The sequence below is a fragment of the Pseudoliparis swirei genome, chromosome 17 (assembly GCF_029220125.1).
Source record: "Pseudoliparis swirei isolate HS2019 ecotype Mariana Trench chromosome 17, NWPU_hadal_v1, whole genome shotgun sequence".
In the NCBI taxonomy this organism is placed as follows: domain Eukaryota; kingdom Metazoa; phylum Chordata; class Actinopteri; order Perciformes; family Liparidae; genus Pseudoliparis; species Pseudoliparis swirei.
Window position 1 is genome coordinate 703,666 of NC_079404.1, and position 17,633 is coordinate 721,298.

Below are 17,633 nucleotides of genomic sequence, written 5' to 3' on the forward strand. Positions count from 1 at the left end.
GACCGGGTCCCTGAGGGTCTGGATCGGACCCCTGAAGGCACTCGGGTGAACGCTCTTTATTGCTACTCGACGTCTCCCGACAGTCACTTTGCATTAGAATGAGTTTTTATTAAAAAGACATCTCTCTGCCATTCAACGGCCACGTGCTGAGTCATGGTTCAGTTCTGGTGCTGCAGGACGGCTTCAGGTTCTGACCAGGACCCCGGACAGGAAGAAGAACCCGAATACATTCAAGTCTAATCTCTTTAAAACTGCTCAGAGACACACACACAGAGTGGTCACACACACACACACACAGTGGTCACACATACGGTTAAATTACAGGAACGAGGCCGATAAGCTGTCATTAAGGACTTATTAAACATTTATAGGAGAGCATTCAAAAGGAAAAGTTAGATATTGCACAGACGTGGAATTCATCTCATGGAAATACAGTTTCAACGAGGAGGAGGAGTCAGACGTTAAGCTGTGTGAACATCCTGCTGAACGGATATCTACACACTAAGTCTGAGGGTGGAGGCCTCCATCAGGGGGCAGCGGGCGGCAGCACTGAGGTAGATTGAATGAGGTGAGTGATTACGACAGGTGGAGCACAGCCGACAGGTGGAGCTCGAGTGGAACCGGCCTCCAGTCGGATTAAAGTTCGATGTCATCGCTTCACGAGCCAGCGGCTGAGCGCGAGAACCAAAGAGGAAGATCAATTACCCATCAGCAGCGTGGCGTCCACTCGACACCCATTGGCTGGTGTTCTCCCTCAGTTAAAGTTCGATGAAGACGAGGGGTGGAGCATTAGAAGCTCCACGGTGTTAAACAAGGACCAGAACGCCGGGTCGCCTCACGGATCAACCCGGTTGGTTCTTCGCTGCTTTCACAATGAAACGCGTTTGAAAAGCTTTCCTCAACAGAACCATGACGTCATGAGAACCTCCTCCTCACGTCCTCTCGTCTAACGCAGTACCGCCTCTCTGGCGCTAGGGGGCAGCACAGTGGTTCTAACGGGCCTTCAGTGCTGTGTTTGTGTTTTGCTGAGTCATGATAGAAGTGGTGATGAGCTGAAATGTTCCGGCAGTATAAAAACAGGAAGAGAAAGAGGAACGTGTGTCAACAGGAATGGTTCTGCTCTGAGATCACCACGTTCACATTGAAGTAAGAGCTGGAATTGAAATGAACTTTTCACACAAATAAAACAAACACACACACATCAATACAAATAAAATGAAAAGACCAGAGCGCGTCTGGAAGCGGTCATTTGTGTAACGCTGATTAAAGACGATGATCTCTGCAGATGTTTTCAGTGTGGAGGAGGTGTGCAAGGTAAGGCAACCGTCGGCCACAAGGGGTTCTGGAGGGGGGGGGGTCAGGGGGTCAGTCCTGCTTCAGTGGGCTTTGCCGTTGCCGTTCATCTGGCTGCTGATTGGCTTGGACGCCTCGGTGCTGTAGAGACAGTCCAGGAAGCCGCGGGAGATCTCCGTCACCATGGAGCGGTCCGGGATGGACTGGGCCATGCCGTAGATCGCTCCCTGAGAACAACAATGAGACGGGTAGACAATGAGACGGGTAGACAATGAGACGGGTAAACAATGAGACGGGTAGACAATGAGACGGGTAGACAATGAGACGGGTAGACAATGAGACGGGTAGACAATGAGACGGGTAGACACTGAGACGGGTAGACACTGAGACGGGTAGACAATGAGACGGGTAGACAATGAGACGGGTAAACAATGAGACGGGTAAACAATGAGACGGGTAAACAATGAGACGGGTAGACAATGAGACGGGTAGACAATGAGACAGGTAGACAATGAGACGGGTAGACAATGAGACGGGTAGACAATGAGACAGGTAGACAATGAGACAGGTAGACAATGAGACAGGTAGACAATGAGACAGGTAGACAATGAGACAGGTAGACAATGAGACAGGTAGACAATGAGACGGGTAGACAATGAGACGGGTAGACAATGAGACGGGTAGACAATGAGACGGGTAGACAATGAGACAGGTAGACAATGAGACAGGTAGACAATGAGACAGGTAGACAATGAGACAGGTAAACAATGAGACGGGTAGACAATGAGATGGGTAAACAATGAGACGGGTAAACAATGAGACGGGTAGACAATGAGACGGGTAGACAATGAGACGGGTAGACAATGAGACGGGTAGACAATGAGACGGGTAGACAATGAGACAGGTAAACAATGAGACGGGTAGACAATGAGACAGGTAGACAATGAGACGGGTAGACAATGAGACGGGTAGACAATGAGACGGGTAGACAATGAGACAGGTAAACAATGAGACGGGTAGACAATGAGACGGGTAGACAATGAGACAGGTAAACAATGAGACGGGTAGACAATGAGACGGGTAGACAATGAGACGGGTAGACAATGAGACGGGTAGACAATGAGACAGGTAAACAATGAGACAGGTAGACAATGAGACGGGTAGACAATGAGACAGGTAAACAATGAGACGGGTAGACAATGAGACAGGTAAACAATGAGACGGGTAGACAATGAGACAGGTAAACAATGAGACGGGTAGACAATGAGACGGGTAGACAATGAGACAGGTAAACAATGAGACGGGTAGACAATGAGACAGGTAAACAATGAGACGGGTAGACAATGAGACAGGTAAACAATGAGACGGGTAGACAATGAGACAGGTAAACAATGAGACGGTAGACAATGAGACAGGTAGACAATGAGACAGGTAAACAATGAGACGGGTAGACAATGAGACAGGTAGACAATGAGACGGGTAGACAATGAGACGGGTAGACAATGAGACAGGTAAACAATGAGACGGGTAGACAATGAGACAGGTAAACAATGAGACGGGTAGACAATGAGACGGGTAGACAATGAGACAGGTAAACAATGAGACGGGTAGACAATGAGACAGGTAAACAATGAGACGGGTAGACAATGAGACAGGTAAACAATGAGACGGGTAGACAATGAGACAGGTAGACAATGAGACGGGTAGACAATGAGACGGGTAGACAATGAGACAGGTAAACAATGAGACGGGTAGACAATGAGACAGGTAGACAATGAGACGGGTAGACAATGAGACAGGTAAACAATGAGACAGGTAGACAATGAGACGGGTAGACAATGAGACAGGTAGACAATGAGACGGGTAGACAATGAGACAGGTAAACAATGAGACGGGTAGACAATGAGACAGGTAGACAATGAGACGGGTAGACAATGAGACAGGTAAACAATGAGACGGGTAGACAATGAGACAGGTAAACAATGAGACGGGTAGACAATGAGACAGGTAAACAATGAGACGGGTAGACAATGAGACAGGTAAACAATGAGACGGGTAGACAATGAGACGGGTAGACAATGAGACGGGTAGACAATGAGACAGGTAAACAATGAGACGGGTAGACAATGAGACGGTAGACAATGAGACAGGTAAACAATGAGACGGGTAGACAATGAGACAGGTAAACAATGAGACGGTAGACAATGAGACAGGTAAACAATGAGACGGGTAGACAATGAGACGGGTAGACAATGAGACAGGTAAACAATGAGACGGGTAGACAATGAGACAGGTAAACAATGAGACGGTAGACAATGAGACAGGTAAACAATGAGACAGGTAAACAATGAGACAGGTAGACAATGAGACAGGTAGACAATGAGACGGTAGACAATGAGCAGGTAGCATGAGACGGGTAGACAATGAGACGGGTAGACAATGAGACGGGTAGACAATGAGACAGGTAAACAATGAGACGGGTAGACAATGAGACAGGTAAACAATGAGACGTTCACCTCCGTCCTTCAAACGCAGTACCGACGTTCTCCACCGAGCGCCTTACGCCTCCTTGATCTCGCGCGCCGTGCCGATGATCTTCCTGGTGGCGTCCACGTAGCCGTCCTCGCCCAGGTGCATCATGGTCGCCCAGCAGGCGGCGATGATGCCTCCGGGCCGCGAGCCGGCGACGGAGGGCGAGGCGTAGATGCCGCCCTGCCAGTCCGGAGCCACGAAGTACTGATAGTGACGGAAGCGCTTGTGGCTGTAGAGGATCACGGAGGAGCCTTTGGGGGCGAAGCCGTACTGCAGAGGGACACAGGCAGCGTTACACGGGGCCCTCGCGGTCCTCAGGCAGCACAGGGGGCGCCCGCCTCACCTTGTGGGTGTCAGCAGAGATGCTCGTGACGCCCTTCACCCTGAAGTCGAACGGGGCGAGCCGGTAACCGGCCTTCTCCATGAAGACGATGAGGAAGCCTCCCAGGCAGGCGTCCACATGCAGCGGCAGGTTGTAGCGCACGGCCAGCTGGAACACAGGGGGTCAGAGGTCAGAGGGCTCACTTCCTGGTTTTCATTGCACAACCTTTTCCGGTGGGAAGACGGTGAATCACTCTGACCTCGGCGACCTCCTCAACGGGGTCAATGATTCCGTGAGGAAACTGAGGCGTGGAGCACACGAGCATGGCGGTGTTCTTGTTGATGGCTCTCCTCATGGCCTGGAGACAGGAGGACAACATGAGACATCTCTAGTCTGGAGGACAACATGAGAACATCTCTAGTCTGGAGGACATAAGAACATCTCTAGTCTGGAGGACATGAGACATCTCTAGTCTGGAGGACATGAGAACATCTCTAGTCTGGAGGACAACATGAGAACATCTCTAGTCTGGAGGACATAAGAACATCTCTAGTCTGGAGGACATGAGACATCTCTAGTCTGGAGGACATGAGACATCTCTAGTCTGGAGGACAACATGAGAACATCTCTAGTCTGGAGGACAACATGAGAACATCTCTAGTCTGGAGGACATGAGAACATCTCTAGTCTGGAGGACATAAGAACATCTCTAGTCTGGAGGACATGAGAACATCTCTAGTCTGGAGGACATGAGAACATCTCTAGTCTGGAGGACATAAGAACATCTCTAGTCTGGAGGACATGAGACATCTCTAGTCTGGAGGACAACATGAGAACATCTCTAGTCTGGAGGACAACATGAGACATCTCTAGTCTGGAGGACAACATGAGACATCTCTAGTCTGGAGGACAACATGAGAACATCTCTAGTCTGGAGGACAACATGAGAACATCTCTAGTCTGGAGGACATGAGACATCTCTAGTCTGGAGGACAACATGAGAACATCTCTAGTCTGGAGGACAACATGAGACCATCTCTAGTCTGGAGGACAACATGAGACCATCTCTAGTCTGGAGGACAACATGAGACCATCTCTAGTCTGGAGGACAACATGAGACCATCTCTAGTCTGGAGGACATGAGACATCTCTAGTCTGGAGGACATGAGAACATCTCTAGTCTGGAGGACATGAGAACATCTCTAGTCTGGAGGACATGAGACATCTCTAGTCTGGAGGACATGAGACATCTCTAGTCTGGAGGACATGAGACATCTCTAGTCTGGAGGACATGAGAACATCTCTAGTCTGGAGGACATGAGACATCTCTAGTCTGGAGGACAACATGAGAACATCTCTAGTCTGGAGGACAACATGAGACATCTCTAGTCTGGAGGACATGAGACATCTCTAGTCTGGAGGACAACATGAGACATCTCTAGTCTGGAGGACAACATGAGACATCTCTAGTCTGGAGGACAACATGAGAACATCTCTAGTCTGGAGGACAACATGAGACATCTCTAGTCTGGAGGACAACATGAGACATCTCTAGTCTGGAGGACATGAGAACATCTCTAGTCTGGAGGACATGAGACATCTCTAGTCTGGAGGACATGAGAACATCTCTAGTCTGGAGGACATGAGAACATCTCTAGTCTGGAGGACATGAGACATCTCTAGTCTGGAGGACAACATGAGACATCTCTAGTCTGGAGGACATGAGACATCTCTAGTCTGGAGGACATGAGACATCTCTAGTCTGGAGGACAACATGAGAACATCTCTAGTCTGGAGGACATGAGACATCTCTAGTCTGGAGGACATGAGACATCTCTAGTCTGGAGGACAACATGAGACATCTCTAGTCTGGAGGACATGAGACATCTCTAGTCTGGAGGACATGAGACCATCTCTAGTCTGGAGGACATGAGACATCTCTAGTCTGGAGGACAACATGAGAACATCTCTAGTCTGGAGGACAACATGAGAACATCTCTAGTCTGGAGGACAACATGAGACATCTCTAGTCTGGAGGACAACATGAGACATCTCTAGTCTGGAGGACAACATGAGACATCTCTAGTCTGGAGGACAACATGAGACATCTCTAGTCTGGAGGACAACATGAGACATCTCTAGTCTGGAGGACAACATGAGAACATCTCTAGTCTGGAGGACAACATGAGACATCTCTAGTCTGGAGGACAACATGAGACATCTCTAGTCTGGAGGACAACATGAGACATCTCTAGTCTGGAGGACAACATGAGACATCTCTAGTCTGGAGGACATGAGAACATCTCTAGTCTGGAGGACATGAGAACATCTCTAGTCTGGAGGACATGAGACATCTCTAGTCTGGAGGACAACATGAGAACATCTCTAGTCTGGAGGACATGAGACATCTCTAGTCTGGAGGACATGAGGCATCTCTAGTCTGGAGGACAACATGAGAACATCTCTAGTCTGGAGGACATCTCTAGTCTGGAGGACATGAGACATCTCTAGTCTGGAGGACAACATGAGAACATCTCTAGTCTGGAGGACATGAGAACATCTCTAGTCTGGAGGACATAAGAACATCTCTAGTCTGGAGGACATGAGACATCTCTAGTCTGGAGGACAACATGAGAACATCTCTAGTCTGGAGGACATGAGAACATCTCTAGTCTGGAGGACATGAGAACATCTCTAGTCTGGAGGACATGAGAACATCTCTAGTCTGGAGGACATGAGAACATCTCTAGTCTGGAGGACATGAGACATCTCTAGTCTGGAGGACATGAGAACATCTCTAGTCTGGAGGACAACATGAGAACATCTCTAGTCTGGAGGACAACATGAGAACATCTCTAGTCTGGAGGACATGAGAACATCTCTAGTCTGGAGGACATGAGACATCTCTAGTCTGGAGGACAACATGAGAACATCTCTAGTCTGGAGGACATGAGAACATCTCTAGTCTGGAGGACATAAGAACATCTCTAGTCTGGCGACATGAGAACATCTCTAGTCTGGAGGTATCATGAGGCGTCATCATGAGGTGTCATCATGAGGCGTCATCATGAGGCGTCATCATGAGGCGTCACCATGAGGCGTCATCATGAGGCGTCATCATCATGAGGTATCATGAGGCGTCATCATGAGGTGTCATCATGAGGTGTCATCATGAGGCGTCATCATGAGGCGTCATCATGAGGTGTCATCATGAGGCGTCATCTCATCATGAGGAGTCATCATGACGTGTCATCTCATCATGAGGTGTCATAATGAGGCATCATCATGAGGTGTCATCTCATCATGAGGCGTCATCATGAGGTGTCATCTCATCATGAGGCGTCATCATGAGGTGTCATCTCATCATGAGGCGTCATCATGAGGTGTCATCTCATCATGAGGCGTCATCATGAGGTGTCATCTCATCATGAGGCGTCATCATGAGGTGTCATCTCATCATGAGGCGTCATCATGAGGTGTCATCTCATCATGAGGCGTCATCATGAGGTGTCATCTCATCATGAGGCGTCATCATGAGGTGTCATCTCATCATGAGGCGTCATCTCATCATGAGGCGTCATCATGAGGTGTCATCTCATCATGAGGCGTCATCATGAGGTGTCATCTCATCATGAGGTGTCATCATGAGGTGTCATCATGATGTGTCATGTCATCATGAGGTCTCATCATGAGGCGTCATCTCATCATGAGGTTACATCTCTGGCGCCATCGCGTCAGCTCCTCTTACATGTCCCTGTAGGCCTTGCAGGCCATCAGGATGCTCTCGGTTCCTCCTGACGTCACCTGGGCAGAGAGGCACCGCGTTGCTTTAGAGGCTCTGGACCCACCCAGCACCACCACCCACCATCACCACCACCACCACCACCACCACCACCCTCACGGAACCAGCTGGTACCAGAACTCACCGTGCCGCAGGACTCCGGCCCGCCCTGGAACAGCGTGCACGCCATCCTGACCACCTCCGCCTCCATCTTCCTCACGCCGGGGAAGATGTCTGGGTGCAGCGGGTTGCTCCACACAAACTCTCCGTACACCTGGGGTCCAAAGGGGAGGGGCCACAACAGAAAGGGGAGGGGCTAAGGATAACTGAGCATGTGTACAGGAGACTGATCCAAAGAAACCGACTCTGAGACACCTACCTTCACCAGGAGGCTGGTGAGGGTCTCGTCCCCCCAGTACACCGCCCCCGAGACACAGCCGTTCTCCCACTGCACCTCACCTGCAACAACACAAGAGGTTTCTATTCAATACGGGGGGGGGGGGGCAGCGTTCCAGCCTCAAACACAGCAAGGCCCTTCAGGGGGTCCGGGGACTTACTCAGGGTCTCGTACTCCCTGATCCGGTCCAGCACCTGGCTCTGGGAGAGGCCTCTGGGGGGCAGCTGCTTGGTGTAGCTCATGCCCTCCTTCAGCGTGCACAGGTTGACGGACATGTCGTCCAGCGCCTTGTTGAGCTGACTCTGGATCTGTGGTCGCGAGAGGGAAGACGTTAGAGCAACAGCGCCCCCCGGTGGCCGTGAAGAGCTCCACAGGCCAACGTCCATACAGAGTGACCCCTCTCCGCTGGTGATGCAACAGTTGTTATCAAACTTTGAGTGGGTTAAAGTGTCCCCCCCCCTCGAGTGATGTGCTCAGTCACCCGAGAGTGACTCATGAAAAGAGTGAGACGCTGACGTCATCTGGTGGAAGAAGAAGGAACTGCGGTCACCACGGTTACTCACAGTGGCGCCGACGTAGGGGATTTTTCTGATGAGTCGAAAACACAGCTTCTTGATTCTAGACGGGAGACCTGACACACACACACACACACACACACACACACACACACACACACACACACACACACACACACACACACACACACACACACACACACACACTCACACACACACACACACACACACACACACACACACACACACACACACACACACACACACACACACACACACACACACACACACACACACACACACACACACACTTCAGAACACAAGACGCTGCACACCGTTTCCTTTTGGCGTGGAGGAGTCGGCAACCCCTCATTACCCCTCATTGCCCCCCCCACCCCCCGTGTGTGGCGGTTACTTTCTCTCTGGAACAGGACGCCTCTGATCCAGACGGCCCCCAGCGTGGAGGCCACCGCACCCCCGATGATCTGCCACGCCTCCAGGTCCACGCAGGTAGAGTTCACCTGGCGCCGGCCCTCCTCCAGGTACAGCAGCACCAGCTCCTTGTACACCTGCAGGGCGGCCTGGAGCACAGAGAGCAGCTTACAGCACCTCCTCACCATCTCCTCACGCGCCTCCTCTCATGCACCTCCTCACACATGCACCTCCTCTACACGCACAACTAGAGACTCTACACAGGTAACTTCTTCACAGAAACAACGGACTGCTCGCCAAGAAGAGACTTTCACAAAGTAACTGTTCTTAAAGGGGAAGCGTCTCATTTCCCCGAGAGACGAATACTCACAGCAGCAGACATGTCAGAGCTACACTCAGGCCTCCAGGTGAGAGAGAGAGAGAGAGAGGAGGAGAGGGAGAGAGAGAGAGACAGACAGACAGAGAGACAGAGCGCGAGAGACAGAGAGAGAGAGAGAGAGAGAGAGACAGAGAGAGAGACAGAGCGCGAGAGACAGAGAGAGAGAGAGCGCGAGAGACAGAGAGAGAGAGAGAGAGAGAGAGCTCTCAGCTGACTCCCAGGCTCCTCCCACCACCCACAACACATCCCAGCTGCGTGTTTGGCAACAAGCAGCCAGGAAGTCGAGCCCTGGAGGTGTTGCGCAATCGGTTCTGATCCATAAACGCTGAGATATGCTTATGACATTTCATAAGTCTTCCATTATCCCCCCCCCCCTGTGTTTTATGACCCAGGTCGATGACCTCGTTCCTCAGACGAGGAGCTGAAGGGTCACGTCGTTGTTTCAGATCTCCCTCCACTCAGGGAGCCTCCAGTTTGATGGAGAGAATTTAAAGTTGTTTGAAGTGAGAGAAACTTTAATGCCCCCCCCCCCCAACCCACCTGTCACACCTGCCCGTTGGACAACTCGCAGACAGGTTTGTCTTGATCCGCTGCATTAGAACCAGCCGGGACGCAGGAAGGCTGATGAAAGCTGGCGAGCGTGTGTGCGTGACGGGGGGGCGGAGCCACGAGGGGGGGGGGCGGAGCCACGTGTGGACCGGCAGGTACGACTTCTAATCGCCGACGGGCATCGCCCGTCAAGACGAGATTAAACCGGCGTTATCTGGCGCGGGGCAAAAGTCAAGTCGGGTCCCCTCGGCACACGGGCGTCTCCCTCTCTGCCTGTTATGCAACACTTGTTCTCAGTGTGGATTGTTTCACCTTAAGCCCCCCCCCCTCACAAACCCCTCACACACCCCCCCCCCCCCCTCAATGCAACCCTTGCCTCAGGAAAACGCACACGGCGTTCACACAGACACTTGGACGTGTCGTCCGACTCATTGTTGAGAGTGGACGCCCCTCCCCCCCCCCCTCTGTAAGGAGAGCTTTTGTTGTCTGGGGGGGGGGGGGGGGTCATGTTCTCATGGAAATGTGCCGGCTGAGTGAGGAGCTGCTCCTGGAGACATCGTGGAGGCACAGTCCTCACAGCTGGATGACTGAACTGACATGTAGGGTGACTTCTCCTGTCTGGTCCCTGAACGCATCAGAGTCCAGCTGATGCGGGGGGGGGGGGGTCTCAGTCCGGGTGGGTTCTGCTCCTTAAAGGCAGAACCTCCTAAATCTGAGCCTCTCTCTGGAGCCCAGAGGCTTTGTTCATAACTCGAGTTACGGAGGAGCATCGACAGGCTCCAGGTGGAGTCACGTGACCTCCCGCGGTGTGTTCACGGGAGTTTAAAACGGCTCAATTTATTGGTTTCAGGAGAATAATCAACATTGTTTACAAGCTTCTTAAAAAAATAACCCGCCGTAAATCTGAGACACGAGGGGGTTCAACATGAGGGCCGGCATCACAGCCGGTCTGTGGACCCGGGACGTCCCCGTGAGCAAAACGAGCTCCTCCGCCGGTGGTAAACACGTCTTCTTCTTCTTCTTCTTCTTCTCCTCCTGCTCCTGAAGCCGATAGTAACAGTGACACCTACCCTCGCGTCCATGTTGTCCCTCGAAGTCTTCTTCTTCGTGTGTTCTGTCGGGAGTGTCCTCCGGCCGCCTGCGTCGAGTCTCCGGCTCTGGTCTACATGCTACCCCCCCCCCCTTCCCGCGGCCGCGAGCTCAGCCTGTTCAGGAAGTCTGCAGCTGCGCGCGCGCCCCGAGAGAGAAGATCTCACAGCGCGGCGGCCGCAGATGACGTAAGAGATGTGCGCGCGCGGCGTCGTGTGCAGATCTACTGTGCGACGCGGCGGCGGCGCGCGACTTGACCGTGTGAGCGAAGCGCTGATGCTGCGTTCGAGTGCTGTTCGTGAACTCCAGCTCCGAGTCATGTCAGCAGTCAATGCGCAATAAATCACAAACAGAAATTAAAGCTGCAAGCAGCGATGAACGGGTCCTCTTCCTGCTTCGCACGTCGGGGGTGCTGGCCGGACGCCCTTCTCTCGAGAGCACGGCGCCGCGTTCGGGCGTTTGACGTTTCCACGCGCGACACTGATTTTTTTTTTTACTTTGCTGCACTTTCCAAGTGAAAGGAAAAAAAAAAAGATATCCTCAGGCCTTGAATTCTACGAAGCATGAGAAGTTTGGAGCAGATTTGAGCGAGTCCAGGGTTGCCAGCAGGGGCGCTGTGACAATTTGAACATATACATGCATCACGTGTATCCATGTGAAGTCTAGACCTTGTCATGTAAATTAAATGTGAATGTGATTCAGCGTGGCGGTACGAGCTCCACAGGAAGCATCATCGAGGTCTTAGGTCTATTCTGGTATATTTTGAGAGCGATCTGAATAATCTGCGAGGAGCAGTGTATAGTAAAAGTAAAAACATGTAACTTCCTAGTGCCACTAGTTGGCGCTAAGTCCAGAAAAAAAAATTAGCATATGTATGTCTTCATGTCATGATGTATGAGAAATATGGAGCAGATTCCATTATGTATGGCTGAGTTACAACAACGTCAATTTTCATGGCGAATGGTGCTTCTTTCCAGAAAAAAATTAGCATATGGAAAATTAGCATATGGATGTCTTCAGGGTCATTATGTCATGATGTATGAGAAATATGGAGCAGATTCCATTATGTATGGCTGAGTTACAACAACGTCAATTTTCATGGCGAATGGCGTTTCATTTCAGAAAAAAAATTAGCATATGGAAAAAGTAGCATATGGATGTCTTCGAAATATGGAGCAGATTCCATTATGTATGGCTGAGTTACAACAACGTCAATTTTCATGGCGAATAGCGTTTCTTTGCGGGGTCCGCACATAGTTTAATATTTTGAAATCTTTCAAAGATTTTTCAAGACAAAGGTCTCAAGACCCTACTGCCCAAGTTTGGAATGAATCGGGTTTAAGCACTAGGAGGAGTTAACGGTTTTACAACCCCTAAAAACATGAAAAAGGCATAATTTGAGGGATTGATTGTAGCGCCCCCTAATGTTCAAATATTATGAAAAAATCTCGGTAGGTTAAGGGTGTCTTTGTGGACATAGGCTACAAATTTGGTGAGGATAGTCCAAGTGATTTGGAAGTTAGGTGTCTTTACATATTAGGCCACACCCCTTGGATGTTCATTGGTCCATATCTTCTAAAAACAATGACATATCAACAATCTTTCAAACATGATTTCTGATGGCATTGAACCAATAATGAACCACAAAAAGTTGTGTATGATTCGGACTAAGCGTTTAGGAGAAGTTGGAAAAAAACTGTTTTTTACAAAATTCAAAATGGCGGAAAATCTAAGTAGGCGGAGCTTAGGGGTCTGAGAGGCTTTTTGTAGAGCAGTTCAATTCTGACCTGTGGACCAAATCTCAAGTCAATCGGTCATCGGGGAAGAAAACTATTGCTTTTGAAAAATACAAGTCTGTAGGGGGCGCTATTGAGACATTTCTACATAAACAAATACGAAAACTCAATAATCACAAATTTTCACCAGTCTGCTTCTGCATGTGGAATTTCAGTCTGCTGGGCAATAATAATAACTCTTACAAATAATAGGTTCCTCTCGACTAAGTCGGAGAGGACCTAATAATAATCACTAGAAAACAATAGGTTCCTCTTCTCTACGACGGTGTCGAGGACCCTAATAATCACTACAAAACAATAGGTTCCTTTGACTCTGACGAAGTCACGAGGGACCTAATAATCCTTTGAAAACAATAGGTTCCTCTCGATTAAGTCGACGAGGACCCTAATAAAACAATAGGTTCCTCTACGACGAAGTCGACGAGGACCCTAATAATAATAATCACTACAATAACAATAGGTTCCTCTACGACTTATCCAGAAAAAAAAATTAGCATATGGAAAAATTAGCATATGGATGTCTTCAGGGTCATTATGTCATGATGTATGAGAAATATGGAGCAGATTCCATTATGTATGGCTGAGTTACAACAACGTCAATTTTCATGGCGCAAACGCACAAAGTTTAATATTATTGAAATCTTTTAAGGCCATTTCAAGACAAAGGTCTCAAGACCATATAGGCCAAGTTTGGAATGTATCGGGTTTAAGCTCTAGGAGTAGTTAACCCCTAAAATCTTGAAAAAAGGCCAAAAAGGCATATTTTGAGGATTGATTATAGCCCCTAATGTTCAAACGTTATGATAAAATTAAGGTAGGTTAAAGGTGTCTTGTGGACATAGGCTACCAATTTGGTGAGGATAGTCCAAGTGATTTGGAAGTTAGGTGTCTTTACAAATAGGCCACACCCCTTGGATGTTCATTGGTCCATATCTTCTGAACGCAATGACATATTAACTATCTTTCGAAGATTTATGATGGCATTGAATCAATAATGAACCACAACAAGTTGTGTATGATTCGGACGAAGCGTTTAGGAGAAGTTGAAAAACAGTTTTTAAAGAAATTCAAAATGGCGGAAAATCTAAGTAGGCGGAGCTTAGGGGTCTGAGAGGCTTTTTTGTAGAGCAGGTCAATTCTGACCTCTGGACCAAATCTCAAGTCAATCCGTCATTAGCGAAAAAAACCGTGAGTACGAACACTCTAGGGGGCGCTAGAGAGACATTTTTTTGTAAACAAATACGAAAACTCAATAATCTAAAAACATATACATGCATCACGTGTATCCATGTGAAGTCTAGACCTTGTCATGTAAATTAAATGTGAATGTGATTCAACGTGGCGCTACGAGCTCCACAGGGAAGCATCATCGAGGTCTTAGGTCTATTCTGGTATATTTTGAGAGCGATCTGAATAATCTGCGAGGAGCAGTGTATAAAAGTAAAAAACATGTAACTTCCTAGTGCCACTAGTTGGCGCCAAGTCCAGAAAAAAAATTAGCATATGGATGTCTTCAGGGTCATTATGTCATGATGTATGAGAAATATGGAGCAGATTCCATTATGTATGGCTGAGTTACAACAACGTCAATTTTCATGGCGAATGGCGTTTCTTTCCAAAAAAAATTAGCATATGAAAAATTAGCATATGGATGTCTTCAGGGTCATTATGTCATGATGTATGAGAAATATGGAGCAGATTCCATTATGTATGGCTGAGTTACAACAACGTCAATTTTCATGGCGAATGGCGTTTCTTTCCAGAAAAAAAATTAGCATATGGAAAAATTAGCATATGGATGTCTTCAGGGTCATTATGTCATGATGTATGAGAAATATGGAGCAGATTCCATTATGTATCGCTGAGTTACAACAACGTCAATTTTCATGGCGAATGTTTCCAGAAAAAAAATTAGCATATGGAAAAATTAGCATATGGATGTCTTCAGGGTCATTATGTCATGATGTATGAGAAATATGGAGCAGATTCCATTATGTATGGCTGAGTTACAACAACGTCAATTTTCATGGCGAATGGCGTTTCTTTCCAGAAAAAAAATTAGCATATGGAAAAATTAGCATATGGATGTCTTCAGGGTCATTATGTCATGATGTATGAGAAATATGGAGCAGATTCCATTATGTATGGCTGAGTTACAACAACGTCAATTTTCATGGCGAATGGCGTTTCGTTGCCGGTCCAGCAAACGCACATAGTTTAATATTTTTGAAATCTTTCAAAGATTTTTCAAGACAAAGGTCTCAAGACCCTACTGCCCAAGTTTGGAATGAATCGGGTTTAAGCACTAGGAGGAGTTAACGGTTTTACAACCCCTAAAAACATGAAAAAGGCATAATTTGAGGGATTGATTGTAGCGCCCCCTAATGTTCAAATATTATGAAAAAATCTCGGTAGGTTAAGGGTGTCTTTGTGGACATAGGCTACAAATTTGGTGAGGATAGTCCAAGTGATTTGGAAGTTAGGTGTCTTTACATATTAGGCCACACCCCTTGGATGTTCATTGGTCCATATCTTCTAAAAACAATGACATATCAACAATCTTTCAAACATGATTTCTGATGGCATTGAACCAATAATGAACCACAAAAAGTTGTGTATGATTCGGACTAAGCGTTTAGGAGAAGTTGGAAAAAACTGTTTTTACAAAATTCAAAATGGCGGAAAATCTAAGGGTCTGAGAGGCTTTTTGTAGAGCAGTTCAATTCTGACCTGTGGACCAAATCTCAAGTCAATCGGTCATCAAACTATTGCTTTTGAAAAATAAAAGTCTGTAGGGGGCGCTATTGAGACATTTCTACATAAACAAATACGAAAACTCAATAATCACAAATTTTTCACCAGTCTGCTTCTGCATGTGGAATTTCAGTCTGCTGGGGCGTACCGTGTGCTAAAACATGAAAAAGGCATAATTTGAGGGATTGATTGTAGCGCCCCCTAATGTTCAAATATTATGAAAAAATCTCGGTAGGTTAAGGGTGTCTTTGTGGACATAGGCTACAAATTTGGTGAGGATAGTCCAAGTGATTTGGAAGTTAGGTGTCTTTACATATTAGGCCACACCCCTTGGATGTTCATTGGTCCATATCTTCTAAAAACAATGACATATCAACAATCTTTCAAACATGATTTCTGATGGCATTGAACCAATAATGAACCACAAAAAGTTGTGTATGATTCGGACTAAGCGTTTAGGAGAAGTTGGAAAAAAACTGTTTTTTACAAAATTCAAAATGGCGGAAAATCTAAGTAGGCGGAGCTTAGGGGTCTGAGAGGCTTTTTTGTAGAGCAGTTCAATTCTGACCTGTGGACCAAATCTCAAGTCAATCGGTCATCGGGGGAAGAAAACTATTGCTTTTGAAAAATAAAAGTCTGTAGGGGGCGCTATTGAGACATTTCTACATAAACAAATACGAAAACTCAATAATCACAAATTTTTCACCAGTCTGCTTCTGCATGTGGAATTTCAGTCTGCTGGGGCGTACCGTGTGCGGCCAGTCGACGTTTGTTTCGCGACAATATCTTACAATAACAATAGGTTCCTCTACGACGAAGTCGACGAGGACCCTAATAAAGACGTTTCAACCGTCTGCGCTCTTCCATCTTTAAACACGTGGTTTGTCTTTAAGTTGGTTTCTCCACAAAATGCCCCTGTCCTATAAAACATGAACAGTGTTTATATATATATATATATATATATATATATATATTTTTTATCCTTTCTTCTTTTTGGTTAAAAAGTGTTTATATAAAACACTTTTCATGTATATGTATATATATAAATATAAATATATATAAATACTTTTCATATATATAAATACATAAAAAGTGTTTATATATACGCTTATCATCTCTACATATATATATATATACACATGAAAAGTTTATATATATTTATATATATATGTAAAAACCCTTTTATACATGAAAAGTGTATATATAAACACTTTTCGTGTATCTATATATCTATATCTTTATATATAGATATAGATACATGAAAAAGTATTTTACATACATATATAGATATATATATAGAAAAACACTTTTTATGTTTATATATATTAGGGCTGTCAGCGTTAACGGGTTAATCTATGCGATTAATTTGGCCGCGTTAACGCACTAAAATATTGTAACGCAATTAACGCAATTTTTTAAATTTATTTTTAAAAACCGCGGCAGTACGGTTTGACACTGTTTCCGTTTTTAAAACAATTATTTCTCCGCGAAAATAAGGAGCATAAATGAGTTTAACTCGTGGATGAATCAGTCGGGTTTCCTCCTGCTCCTCCTTCCTCCCGTCTCCCCCTCTGATCCACAGAGGAACGGAGGGGCGACGCGTCGGGGGACGCGGCGCGGAAAGAACTCGTCACACGAAACCTTCAACGTGATTGGTCAATCCGTTTGTCTGTCAACATTTCGGGGAAAAAACAACCAATGAACACTCAGTAAATCACAAAGGACCTCCCACCTCACAGGTTAGGCTCATTTAGCAGCCTGTCAGTCAGAGAACCAGAGAGGACAATGAGATTA

At 47.0% G+C, this 17,633-nt stretch overlaps 1 protein-coding gene across 1 annotated transcript in view; it reads right to left on the reverse strand.

Annotated features, from left to right (window-relative positions):
- Positions 1-9,778, reverse strand: part of sgpl1 (sphingosine-1-phosphate lyase 1) — a 9,938-nt gene extending 160 nt beyond the window's left edge. The window contains exons 1-12 of the mRNA XM_056436186.1: positions 9,643-9,778; positions 9,256-9,421; positions 8,889-8,956; positions 8,486-8,633; positions 8,308-8,387; positions 8,074-8,202; positions 7,896-7,951; positions 7,156-7,159; positions 4,407-4,505; positions 4,169-4,315; positions 3,859-4,095; positions 1-1,610 (exon numbers count right to left, since the gene is read on the reverse strand). The exon at positions 1-1,610 is cut by the window's left edge and continues 160 nt beyond it. Of these exons, the coding sequence (XP_056292161.1) occupies positions 1,377-1,610; positions 3,859-4,095; positions 4,169-4,315; positions 4,407-4,505; positions 7,156-7,159; positions 7,896-7,951; positions 8,074-8,202; positions 8,308-8,387; positions 8,486-8,633; positions 8,889-8,956; positions 9,256-9,421; positions 9,643-9,654 (1,380 nt within the window). The 5' untranslated portion in view covers positions 9,655-9,778 and the 3' untranslated portion in view covers positions 1-1,376. The remainder of the gene's footprint in view (positions 1,611-3,858; positions 4,096-4,168; positions 4,316-4,406; positions 4,506-7,155; positions 7,160-7,895; positions 7,952-8,073; positions 8,203-8,307; positions 8,388-8,485; positions 8,634-8,888; positions 8,957-9,255; positions 9,422-9,642) is intronic.
- Between the last annotated feature and the right edge of the window lie 7,855 nt (positions 9,779-17,633).